The sequence below is a fragment of the Aegilops tauschii genome, chromosome 1 (assembly GCF_002575655.3).
Source record: "Aegilops tauschii subsp. strangulata cultivar AL8/78 chromosome 1, Aet v6.0, whole genome shotgun sequence".
NCBI lineage: Eukaryota > Viridiplantae > Streptophyta > Magnoliopsida > Poales > Poaceae > Aegilops > Aegilops tauschii.
The window spans coordinates 494,145,976-494,158,900 of NC_053035.3; the positions used below are offsets into that span (position 1 = coordinate 494,145,976).

Consider the following 12,925-nt stretch of genomic DNA (forward strand, 5'->3'; position numbering starts at 1 on the left):
GGAAAGACAGAGAGCGAGCGAGTTGGAGCATTGTCAGGAAATCCACCACAAGTGATCGATCTCAAATCACTTGTCGTGGGACGAAAAGATAATTTGTTTCCACTAATTAGTTTGTTTGGTTGCACCACAGGGAGAACAAATGATTCTGTAGAAGAGGTTCCATTGGCTGGGAATTATTTTCCTATGATATATGGTTCAACAGAACCTTTAGAAACAACTCGCACAATCTTTTTTTCTAAGGATGAAAACCCTCCGTAACTTCTATAGAAATCTTTTGAATTCGAGAGACCCTTGTTTTGAGTGAGAGGAAGCCAAGAGACATCAATCAAGAAAAGTTATGGCTGTATGTATCATTTTGACGCAGAGGCCGGGGGCAATCTTCCTTTGAAAAAATGAAGGAAAAAAAGTAGATGTCAAGCGACGTCAACCCAAAAATAATTAGCTACACACTGATCGACTAGTAGCATGAGATCAAAACGTACAAGCGACGAAAAACATTAATTAAAACAAACAAACACAAGAGATATTAGATACAACGATGGATGAGAAGGACCAGGACAGCCAGGGTACACAGGAGGTGGTCAAGGAGGCTGCCGCCGCCGGCTTCAATGCGCATGGCACGCGCGGCGTACGAATATATTACCTTTTTTTTCTGGATGATTTTGAACATTTCGTCGCTGAGCAAAGTCCGTTGAAGTTTTGTTACGTCGTCTTCATCGATGGAGCGTGATGGGAGGCCGATGGCACGAGCCGTGGGCACGAAAGGTGGTGCCGTGTCGGATCCACGGCGGAATCCGGGCAGGGCACGTCGGCCCCAAGTGGATCCACCGGCCACTTGCATGTATGCGTCGTCTTTGTGTGCGCCCTAATCAACTCGGGCCGTAATGTGTCACCATCGGCTGATCGCTATGCTGGTGGCCGGATTTGATTAACTATATGGAGCTAGCGCGCACGCACGCTCATGCGGTCCGGGTAAAGCAAACACCATATACGAAATCAAGTTTAGATCATCTCTAACCGATCCCTTAAAAAGCTTTTAATTTCTCAAAAGAATTGTTTTAAAAAGTTAAATCAGACCTAGCCGAACCCTTATATGGTTTAAATCCTCAAAAATTATAAGAAAGCCAGGCCGGCTAACCCTCAGATATAAGCACTAGCAACCAGTTGTCATGAAAAATATACCCTCTCCCGCTCGCCCGCATCCATGCTGGTGTCGCCCTCATTGCCTCCGCCGGCCACGATGCACCAGCACCGACACCCTGCTACACCTGCCGTCCTTCCTCCCCACTTTGATCGCTCGTTGATCGCGTCGCCGGAATCAACACATCTAAGACCGTCACCGGATTCGACGCACCCAGGTCCCGGCACCGCCGCGTTTCGTAGGGAACCAAACTGCGGAGCCACCCCGAGCGCTCCATGCCGCCTCTAGAGCTCCTCGCAGTATGTATTCCTCCTCTCGGCGCTGGCATTTCGTCCCTCAATCGGCCAAGCTCAGCCCGCGTCCAACAACTCGTCAGCTCGACTTTATCGATGACAATTGTTGTCAGTTGGTGTTGCGCCGAGTCTCGAAGACGGAAGAACAGCCTAGATGGGTCTTCTACAAGTGTGAAATGGACAAAGTGAGTGCAATTTCGTGCGGTTGTTCTTCGGTTTCAAAGCAATTTGACTTCATTGTCCGCTTGATGTTATGCAGAAGAGTTGCAACTTTTGGTTTGGGGATAGTTGCTAGAGATAAGATTACAGAGGATTTAATGTCCAAATGTCTTCATGGGGAAGGATTTACTGTCCAAATTTCTTCATGAGGGGGGGGGGGGGGGGGGGGCGGAGAAGAAACAAGTGTGCAAGTCAGAGAAGTCAATAGATAAGAGCAAAATTGTTGACGATGAACTAAGGAGACGGAAAGTATTGATTGGACTTGTAGGAGCAGTCAACGAAATTGTGTTTCTATTAAACATTGTAATTTTGAGAGAAATTTTCAATCTATTCGTCAATCATAACAATACAAAGAACACAAGAGGTAATAAAAATTACAATTAGGTCTATGGACCACCTAGCGGCGACTACAAGCACTAGAGCGAGCCGAAGGCACGCCACCGCCACCGCCCCTCCATCACCAGAGCCGAGTAAACCTTGTTGTAGTAGGCAGTCGGGAAGTCGTTATGCTAAGGCCCTAAAGGACCAGCGCTTCAGAGCAGCAACCATCGTCAATGACAAGAGATGTAGATCAGAAAGATCAAACCTGGAACCACACGAACGAAGACAAACAAAAAATGAATCCAAATAGATCCACCGAAAACCAGCACCGACTGAATCCCACAAGATCCGACAAAGACACACTTCTACACATCCTCCGACGACGATATTTGCATCATCAGGACGGAGATAGGACGTGAGAGACATTATTCGTACTAAGGGACAACGCCGCACAGCCCCAACCAAGACGTTGGACCTAGCAAATGAGAACATTATTAAAATGTGTAATGTATCTTGTCTTTTTCTTTGGATCAGTTCTCGTAGTGACGAACTAGTGAAGTATGTGCACAGGATATCATTTAATGAGTAATTGAGTAGCGAAGGTTAACTCAAATGGCCTAAAAGTAAATGAATATGTTAAAAGTTATGTTTTAAAGGGTTTGGCTAGGAACCGTTTTTTCAAAATCCTCATATAAATATGAGTTAAGGTTTGAGGAGGCATTTCAGGAGTTAAATTATAAGGGTTCGGCTATATATGCTCTTAGGGTATCTCTAGCCGATCCCTCAAAACTGGTTAGACGAGTAAATATTTGATTTTGAGGGGTTAAAACGGACCTAGCCGACCCCTTATCGGCTTTAGCCCCTCAAAATATTTACTCCTCACATCGGTGGCCACTTATATTTATTCAACCGACATTACTTCTCAGAAAAATATCTCATTTCCCCTCCCCAGCGGCCGCCTCCCCCCCCCCCCCCCCCCCCCCCCGCCGCTTCCACTCTGGCACGGCCGTCCTTGCCTCCGCTGACCATCACGCACCACCGCAAACGTCCCGTAGCACCCATCGCTCCTCCGCCCCGCTTTGATTTGGCCGCCACTCATCTCTGCTGCCAGATTCGACGCATCTACACCCGTCACTGCCGTCACCAGGTTCGACGCATCTACGTCCCGTCACTACCGCGTATCGTCGAGATTCATCGAAAATCATACCGCGTAGCCACTCGGAGCATGATATGTATTCCTCCTCCCGCCACTCGCATCTCTCTCGCCGTCCGACCGCCATCGCATCCTCGTCCGCCGGTCGGGCGGGCTCGTCCCTCACCTAGAAACTCATCGGCGTGCCTCTACTGATCATCAAGTGTGATGACTACTGGCGGCTGGTGTTGCGCTTGGTCTCGAAGGCAATAGAATATCCTGGATGGTTTTCTCCGCATGTTAAAATGGACAAAGTGGGTGCATTTTTGTACAGTGATTCCTTGGTTCAACTAAAATTTGTGCGCATTGTTTACTTATTGTTATGTAGAATGTTGCAATTTTTGGTTTTGGGAAGAAGAATACATTGATATATTGATCGACAGAGGTCTATTATATGTTGGCGCACTAGTTGCTAGAGATTAGATTGTAGATGATGCAATGTCCAAGTTTGAGGAGGCAGAGAAGACAAAATGTGCAAGTTAGAGAAGTCAATAGTGAAGAGCAATAGATGGAGAAACTATCAATTGGACTTGTAGGAGCAGTCAAGAAACTTCTGTTTCTATTGAAGTGTGTAATTTTCCTTCCCATTTTCTTTGGATCAGTACTCCTAGTGAGGAACCGGTGAAGTATGTGCCCAAGATATTGATGGCCTCAAAATAAATGAGTTTGTGTAAAAAAATTAAGGAGTTAAGTTTTAAGGGTGCTTTTTCTTATCTCCACAAATATAAGGAATTAAGGTATAAGAGAACTTTTAAGGGGCTAAATTTTAAGGAATCGGCTAGAGATACCATTAGCTAGTTACCAAGAAAGTATTTGTTTATAAACAAATTGCAGTGGAAATCGGTGAAAACCATGTGAAAATCATATGCTTCGAAATTTCTGAAAATTAATACGGTGCGCTGGAGAGATGACCTACAAACATGTAAAGTTTCGGTCTTAGATTCAAATTCATTTATTATCATTTTAAAGGATTTCGCCACGCTTTATATTATAAAGCAACCACCACCGATCACATAGCAACTGTTGGGGCGATGAACACATCAAGCCCAAAAGAAAAGAGAAAGAAATAAGAAATAAATGCCAACAACGGCAGCTTGACAAAGCACGGATGATCCGCCACCGTTGCGCCCTCCGCATTCATCCCACCGCACTCCAAGGCTCCGAACTGCCGCGTACCAAGCAACACCTCTAAAAAGGATGCAACATCGACGATACTGCTTCCCGGACATGTCCTAGGGTTTCCCCCGGCACGCAGATGGGAGTGGGGGATGGGTAACTACGAGGGTTTCCCCCGATACAGGAAGGAATGGCGGCACCCGCAGGCGACACTGTGTTGGTGCCAGATGAACCAGCAGGGATTTCTCCCGCACCCCAAACACCACTACCCGCCCGATCTGAAGCCAACCAGCCAGTTTACACCCGCCAGCATATCTTTCACTTAGGAGCTAGGGATGCTGAATTTGTTTTTTCTGGCTCCAAACTGAATCTGGTTTTGAATTTTACATGTTTGTGAAGGATGTGGCACTATGTTTTTTTTTCAAAATTTCTAAAACTTTTGAAATATGGTTTCACTTAGTTTCATTGGCATCCGCAGAAATTTAGTTTTCATGAATATTTTTTCTCGGTTGTAACCCACCATGAGAACGAGAATGTGAATTCAGGAGCATCTAGCACGTACGTGGCGAAATTCTTGGGGTTGCGGCTACCATGGAAAAAATATGGTGTCCGTCCATGCGACTTCAAAAGCTATGCTCCAACTGTCGATGGAGCTATCAAATACATGAGGAAAGATGCTGAGGCCGTTGCCACATTTGGGTAGACAGGAGAAGATGGGAGCAAAACAATTCACATGACATGCATGTATGTATTAGTACATCGCTAACAACAGCACACGGTTGCTGTCCAAGTGCATGACTTTCCTAACCCACACTCAAAGTGGCAGTTTTGGATCTCCAATATAGTTCTAGTGTTGTGTATAAAAATATGGTCTGCCCCCCACCCAAAAAAAATCAAAAGAACATTAATTAGTAAGATTTTATCGCAGATGAACTAAATGAGTAGTCTGAAGTATCACCACAGAGTACATGGTAGTATCATATACATATGCAACACAAAATGGAGGTATAATGTTTACGATGCAACCGAAGGCCAAAATCACTGTTTTGACCGTTTTTGGTAACTTTGGCACGATTTGGACTCTTCCAGATTTTATTTCATGATCTGACCCTTTTGGTAACACCATAAACCGTGCCGTTTCTGCCTTACCTAGACATGCCACACTTGCCAATGTTTCTTCCCTGAATAGATAGGTGGTCATGGATGAGCGTTGCTGGAAACGCCAAGGGCCATGGCGTTTCTTCTTAGGGCAGAAACGTCATGGGCCATGGTGTTACTGGAAACGTTGTGGCTCATGACGTTTCTGCCCTGCTACGTAGGACGCTTGGCTTGGGCATGGTTAAGCAGAAACGCCAAACTTGCCTCCGTTATGGTATGTAGCAGAAACGCCACAATGCTTTGCGTTTCTGAAAGGTGTTAAATTGTGCTAAAGTTTTCGACTGGGTTCATTTTGCGCTAAAGTTACAAAAAATGGTCAAAACAGTGATTTTTGGCCCAACCGAAGGGGCTGCCTCCGCGATGTTGAGACCCAGGCATCGAGGGGCATGCATGTTGCACATTTGTCAATGGTTTAGTCGAAGGTGAGCTTGCTTGTGTCTTCGGCTATGGCTATGACTCCCACTCCATTGCCCCTTGGAGCCTAGCTAGGCATCCACTTTCGAGGAGTGGTGGTTTTCTCGTTTTCGAAGAGGGCCATTTCATCTCCAAGGTTTGGTTGTGCCTCTTATCTTTGTCGATGTATTTTTCTCAAGTTGCAACCGTACGATGAGGCTACCTCTACGATGTTGAGACCCATGTGTCAAGGGTTTTTAGGAGTTGCGTGTTGGGAGCATTTGCCGGTATGTTACTTGTTCTTCTTTCTATAACAAATTTGTAAGGGCTTTTTCTCGGCTTTCCGCCAATTCTCGGGGCAGTTCTCGTCTTCTTTGTTAATGTATTAGTCAAAAAAATGCCTCCATTTAAAAATATGTTTACGATGCATACATGTGTTAAGCTAACTTCTTGGGAAGAAATTAACCATAGGGTGTTTTAGTACACTAATAGTGGGGGGGAGTATAATCGAATTACCATATCCTCTATGCTAAAAAGCCATTGGTCTAGAAAAGCCGCTTTTTCACCGGAAGCCAAACCCCATGTTCGCCGGCTGGCTCGCCGCCATTGCGCCGCCTATATATACCCCCACCAACCCTCCCCCAATGGCTCATTTCCTCTCCGCCTTCCTCCTCACATCTCCTACTCTCCCCCGCCTTCCTCGCTTCTCCGGCCTGCCTTCCTCGAGTTGAGTTCGGCTGGAATCGCGGGGTCTTGCGAACCGTGCGTGCTCGAGGACGCGGTGATCGCGAGCGCGCGCGTCCGGACTAGCATGGAGCAGAGGAGCCTGCTCGCCTCGGCGGTGGGCATGGGCGTGGGCGTCGGGCTGGGGCTCGCGTCGGCGAGGTGGGCCAAGCCGGCGCAGGCGGCCGAGGGAGGTAGTGGCGGCGCGGGCGCCGCGGAGGTGGAGGCGGAGCTGCGGCGGCTGCTGCTGGACGGCCGCGACAGCGAGGTCACCTTCGACGAGTTCCACCACCGCCACTGCTACCTCAGGTCCGTTGCGCTTGCCTTGCTCGCCATCGCCGGATTCCGATCGAAGCTCCGATTTGGTCGGTCCGTCGATTTGATGCTTCCTGATTTGACCGGCGGCTCGACTCTGCCTGCGGCGTTCTCTCACTGACTCACTGTAGCTAGTCTGAACTGAACTCTGCTTTCCAGCTTCTTCACCAAAATGTCCCCACCGTTACCGTCCATGTTCTTCTACCAAAAGTAAAAGGCAGTTCGTTGGGTGATTCGCACGCATGGTACCGCAGATGTTCAGTTGAGTTGGTTGTGAAATTTAAGCAGAGTTTCTTGTAGTACTTTGCTCTGATCAGTTCAAGTTCAGTTCAGTTTTTGGGAGTAAAATTCAGTTCAGTTCAGTTCAGTTCAGTCATATAATGTTGATGCGTGTGTTGCAGCGAGCAGACCAAGGAGGTGCTCATCAGCGCGGCCTTCGTGCACCTCAAGCAGGCCGACCTGTCCAAGCACATCCGGAACCTCTCCGCCGCCAGCCGCGCCATCCTCCTCTCCGGCCCCACCGGTCAGTCCTCCTTCCGGCCACCATCATCATGGACATGATTTCTCTCCACACCTGCCCTGCTCCATGGCTGACCAACTGCTGCTTCATGTATGTTTGCAGAGGCTTACCTGCAGTCGCTTGCGAAGGCTCTGTCGCACTACTACAAGGCCCGGCTGCTGCTCCTCGACGTCACCGACTTCTCGCTCCGGGTCAGCAACCGGAGATCAAACCCCGATACCGCTTGTTTTCACCTTCGCTTCGTCGTCGGTTCTCATGCCGTGATTCTGAATTTTTTGTTGTTTGCTGAATGTTGTTGTGTGCTGCAGATCCAGAGCAAGTATGGGGGCTCCGGCAAGGCCTTGGTGAGTAAAACAACATGCCTGCTTTGCGTGCCAGTGCTGTTGGTTGGGGCATCTTGAGATTTTTATTTGGGCAACTTGGCAAACTGGGTCCCTGATTGGATTCAGCAATAGCAGGCCCACAGCGTGACTGATAACAGAAGAAAAAGATATTGCCATCATTCAGTTTTGTCTGCATATACGTAGCCGTCGCGTCGCTTATTTTAGACTGATTTCCATGGATTTGTTGTCTTGCTTGCTTCTGTTTTTATGTGCTCTGAATTTACATGCTTCATTTTTTGACAGCCTGAAAACATGCTTGTGTTGTGCAGGTTCAGAACCAGTCCGTGTCCGAGACGACGTTCGGGAGAGTGTCCGATTTCATTGGATCTTTTGCAATGTTTCCAAAGAAGGATGAGCCTAGAGGTACCAGAGCATTACAATACAACCTATTTTATTTTGTTTTTGCAAGAGTACATACAGTGTACTGTCTTTGATATGCTTTTTCGATTTGATAAAAAAAAGGGGTTTTCGACATTTGTTTACTCTTCGGTATGTAACATTAGAGTACATACAATTCAACCTATTTATTTTCATTTTGCAAGAGTACATACAGTGTACTGTCTTTGATATGCTTTCTCGATTTGATCAAGAAAAAGGGGTTTTCGACATTTGTTTACTCTTCAGTATGTAACTTTAGAGTACATACAATTCAACCTATTTATTTTCATTTTGCAAGAGTACATACAGTGTACGTAAAACTAGCTGTTATGTGCACTTTCTTTAGCCCTTTTTTCCACCTACCAAGTTTTCAAAAAGAAAAATGGAAACCTTATTCTAAATAAGAATTCAGTTTTGTTGCTCAATATTTTTAGATTTTAACTTGTTACTGTCCTGTTGTTGATGAAATACTTTCGCAGAATCATTGCGTCGTCAGACAAGCAGTGCAGATTCGAGAGCTAGGTAAATCTACACTTGCTAGTTTGTTTATCGAATACGGAGATTAATATGTTCTGTTATCTGATCTCTATACCCACTGTTCTTTTTCTTCAGAGGTTCTGATGTTGCTAGCAATGACCCTTTACTCCGGAAAAATGCTTCTATGCCATCTGATATGAGTGACGTAGCATCACAATGTTCTGTGCATTCAGGTGAACATCTTTGTTGCAGTGTTCTTCACTTTAGTTTTTAGCCATTTTGATTCGAATATGCAGAATTTATTGTAGATGTCCCATACATAATACTCCCTCCGTTCCAAAATAAATGACTCAGCTTTGTACTAAAGTTAGTACAAAGTTGAGTCATCTATTTTGGAACGGAGGGAGTAGTTACTAGTGTCCAGTACATTCAGGCTGCATGACACCCATGTTTTCAGGTTAAATTATGTATACATGAGTTTGTACTAGTTCATGAAAATGAAGTGCTGGCATACAAATGGCATCTGTACTACAATTACTGCTCTGTGTTTTTAGTGCTTTTAATTTAGACAGGTTCTTCTTCTTTTTGCACATGTGGTCATGTAGAACAAGAAAATCAGGTCGTCCTTATGGCTGTTAACCTTTTATGTTTATACGATTTTAGCTAGGCGAGCCAGAAGCTGGTGTTTCGATGAGAAAGTTCTGATACAGTCACTTTACAAGGTAATTACACTTCTTGGCTGAACCTGACTGGCTCTGTTTTTCCATGGTGTGCTTAGCCTGTAACCACTTTTACAGGTCATGATTTCTGTGGCCGAAAGCGATCCCATTATTCTTTACATAAGGGATGTTGACCACTTCCTTCACAGATCCCAAAGAACTTACACCATGTTCCAGAAAATGTTAGCCAAGTTATCTGGGCAAGTGCTGATACTAGGTTCCCGGTTACATAACTCTGACGCTGAGTACAACGGTATGGAAGACAGAGTTAGTAGCCTGTTTCCTTATCATGTTGATATTAAACCCCCACAGGAAGAAATCCATCTCAATGGTTGGAAGACTCAAATGGAAGAAGACGCAAGGAAAATTCAGATTCAGGACAACAGAAACCACATTGTGGAGGTACTCTCGGCAAACGATCTAGACTGCGATGATTTGAGCTCAATCTGCCAAGCAGACACTATGGTTCTCAGCAACTACATCGAGGAAATTATTGTGTCGGCAGTCTCTTACCATTTGGTTCATACCAAGGATCCTGAATACAAAAATGGGAAGCTCCTTTTGTCTTCCAAAAGGTTCGGCAATTTATCTTAATGTTAGTATTGATTAGCTTTGTTCTGGTTTTCTTAACAAAATGTTACTCTGCAGTCTGTCTCATGGATTAAGCATTTTTCAAGAAACTGGCCTTGGTGGGAAAGACACGCTGAAACTCGAAGCAAACGAGGTATTTATGATGTACATATGCTTAAAATAGTGTGCCAGTTTACCTATGAGGCTAACCTTAATGCTACTGTTTGCAAAGGATGGTCTGAAAGGTGCACCTGGATCTAAGAAACCTGAGAGTGATAAATCGCCGGGTAAAGATGGCGATGCCCCACCGCCAAAACCAGTAAGTTCTGTTCAGTTTGCTTGTGCCTTTTGTTCTGCTACATATTTGCAAAAAGACAGGGTAGGGAAAGACTGGTGACCGATCCAATTTTATTTAAAACAAGACCGGAGTCACTCACTACACGTTACAGAAATTAGGGTACACCTCTTTTTACTGCCATGCTGAAGTATCTTGTTTGGTACTAGTTTACTGAATGACAATCAAAGCAAAACATGGTACTCCCTCTGTAAAGAAATACAAGAGCGTTTAGATCACTACTTTAGTGAACTAAACACTCTTATATTTCTTTACGGAGGTAGTAGTTCTTCTTTGGAAACATTGACAGAAGTTCTTATCCTTGATGCTTTCCTGTCTGAGCAGGAAATACCTGACAATGAGTTTGAAAAGCGTATCAGACCAGAGGTTATACCACCAAGTGAGCTAGGAGTGACATTTGATGACATTGGAGCCCTGGCTGATATCAAAGAGTCTCTTCAGGAGCTGGTCATGCTTCCTCTTCGACGGCCCGACCTTTTCAAGGGAGGAGGACTTCTAAAGCCTTGCCGCGGAATTTTATTGTTCGGGCCACCAGGGACTGGCAAGACAATGCTTGCTAAGGCTATAGCAAATGATGCAGGTGCCAGCTTCATCAATGTGTCAATGTCCACCATCACATCCAAATGGTTTGGGGAGGACGAGAAGAATGTCCGAGCATTGTTCAGCTTGGCTGCGAAGGTGGCTCCTACTATCATCTTTGTGGATGAGGTAGATAGCATGTTGGGGCAGCGCGCTCGCTGCGGTGAGCATGAGGCGATGCGGAAGATCAAGAATGAGTTCATGAGCCATTGGGATGGTATCTTGTCGAAGTCCGGTGAAAGAATCCTTGTTCTTGCCGCGACAAATAGACCGTTCGACCTTGATGAAGCCATCATTAGGAGATTTGAGCGCAGGTCTGTTCAAATGCAGCATTTTAAGGACAGAGAATAGATATAGTGTGGTTGTTGGATGATGAGATGCTAATTGTTTGCTCCTATCTGTCACCCTAAACAGAATCATGGTTGGCCTTCCCACTCAAGATAGCAGAGAGCTGATTTTAAGGACAGTTTTGTCGAAGGAGAAGGTCGATAAAGACATCGAGTACAAGGAGCTTGCGACAATGACCGAAGGTTACAGCGGCAGTGATCTTAAGGTCAGTGCATTTGAGCATTTCTTTTTAACCCTGGTTAGTAGGTAGTATCTGACTGGATCACTGAAAGTTGTTAATTTCCTTTTGCACCCAGAATCTTTGTGTGACAGCTGCTTACCGACCAGTTAGGGAGCTCCTGAAGAAAGAACGGTTGAAAGAGATGGTAAGCTTACTTATAAGACCTTGTACAATGCTAGATGCTTAGGGAGGTGCTTAGAAAAATAAACCGGGTTTTTCTGAAGCACCAGTGCCTATTTCTACAGAAGAGACGCCTAGTTAAGCGTCTACCCTGTACAAATAAGCACCGGTGCTTAAGAAAAGTCTGGTTTATTTCTTTAAGCACCTCCCCTAAGCACCTTGCATTGTACAAGGCCTAAATGTCTTCTTTCTTGAGCATTTACGTAAGTGTGCGATGACTTTGAATTGCTGCTAAGCCAACTATGAATACTATACTTATGAACAAACAAATTGTGCTGGACATCCCATAATGCTTGTCCAACGACACATTCTTTGATGCTTCAGGAAAGAAGGAAAACGGAGGCGAAGCAGAAAACCGCCGCGGCAGCAGAGGATTCAGACAAGGCAGAGAGCAAGAAGGTGAGTTCAGAGAACAAAGACAGTTCAGAGAAGGTGGATTCAGATGGCAAAGAGGGTGATTCAGAAAGCAGGGTTGATGCCTCGGAAGCCAAGACTGAAGGCGACAAGGAAGCGGCCGTCGATCTTAGGCCACTGACGATGGAGGACCTGAGGCAGGCCAAAAATCAGGTGAGCTGCTTGCTGCCCTGACTTGCATTTTCGCATGTTGGCATTGATAGAAACGGGGCCACTGAACCGTTTGTGATGGTTTGCAGGTCGCCGCGAGCTTCGCCGCGGAGGGCGCTGTCATGAACGAGCTGAAGCAGTGGAACGACCTCTACGGCGAAGGAGGGTCGAGGAAGAAGGAGCAGCTGACCTACTTTTTGTAGAACCGGAAGGATGGTGGATGTGTCGTGTTGGGCAAATCGCTGAAGCCTTGGCAGAGCATGAGCATACATATGTTGGTGGGAAAAGGAGAGAGGATTTCCTGTGAGCAACCGTGAGTTAGGATCTTGGAATGAATGGACTCCTTGAGATGTGTGGCAGGGGGCATTGGATCATGTACGATTCTTTTATACGAACAAGTATTGTAGTTATTCATTATTATATATGTTGTAGCTGGTTTGTTAGCCTGTGTGTATATCTGGATTGAATTTTAGCATGGACTGTTTATGTTTAGGCTATTTGTAATGTGAAGGACTATTAGAAATATAGTATGTCAGTGTTATTTAGTGCCACCATGATGTGTTTGCTTCGGTTGTTCAGTCAGATAAAGAATGTTCATTGTGAGTCGGATAACAGAAAAGAGATAGCGGCGTTCTGTGCGCCGAGGCGTTCCTCGCGGAGGTTGATCCACCTATAACCTTTTTTTATACACGTTGAACATCTTCCAAATACATCGTGAAAAACTTTTCAAAATACATGTTTGAATACATGTTACAAAATTA

At 45.4% G+C, this 12,925-nt stretch overlaps 1 protein-coding gene across 1 annotated transcript; it reads left to right on the plus strand.

Moving 5' to 3' along the window:
• Positions 1-6,484: 6,484 nt before the first annotated feature.
• LOC109736467 (uncharacterized) lies at positions 6,485-12,715 on the plus strand. Its single transcript, XM_020295691.4, has 16 exons — positions 6,485-6,865; positions 7,273-7,394; positions 7,494-7,582; positions 7,700-7,735; positions 8,044-8,137; positions 8,632-8,674; positions 8,765-8,862; positions 9,293-9,351; positions 9,427-9,923; positions 9,997-10,072; positions 10,151-10,237; positions 10,598-11,166; positions 11,267-11,405; positions 11,497-11,565; positions 11,925-12,167; positions 12,254-12,715. The coding sequence occupies exons 1-16, from the start codon at positions 6,645-6,647 to the stop codon at positions 12,365-12,367; spliced, it is 2,556 nt and encodes an 851-aa protein (XP_020151280.3). The 5' UTR covers positions 6,485-6,644; the 3' UTR covers positions 12,368-12,715.
• The last annotated feature ends 210 nt before the right edge of the window (positions 12,716-12,925 follow it).

What these genes read in the sequence shown, in the direction of transcription:
- LOC109736467 (XM_020295691.4), top strand. Translation starts at nt 6,645, where the DNA reads ATGGAGCAGAGGAGCCTGCTCGCCTCGGCGGTGGGCATGGGCGTGGGC. An exon ending in AAAGAAGGATGAGCCTAGAG is followed by an intron (nt 8,138 to 8,631) that starts GTACCAGAGCAT and finishes ATACTTTCGCAG; the next exon opens with AATCATTGCGTCGTCAGACA. An exon ending in ACAGCGGCAGTGATCTTAAG is followed by an intron (nt 11,406 to 11,496) that starts GTCAGTGCATTT and finishes TTTTGCACCCAG; the next exon opens with AATCTTTGTGTGACAGCTGC.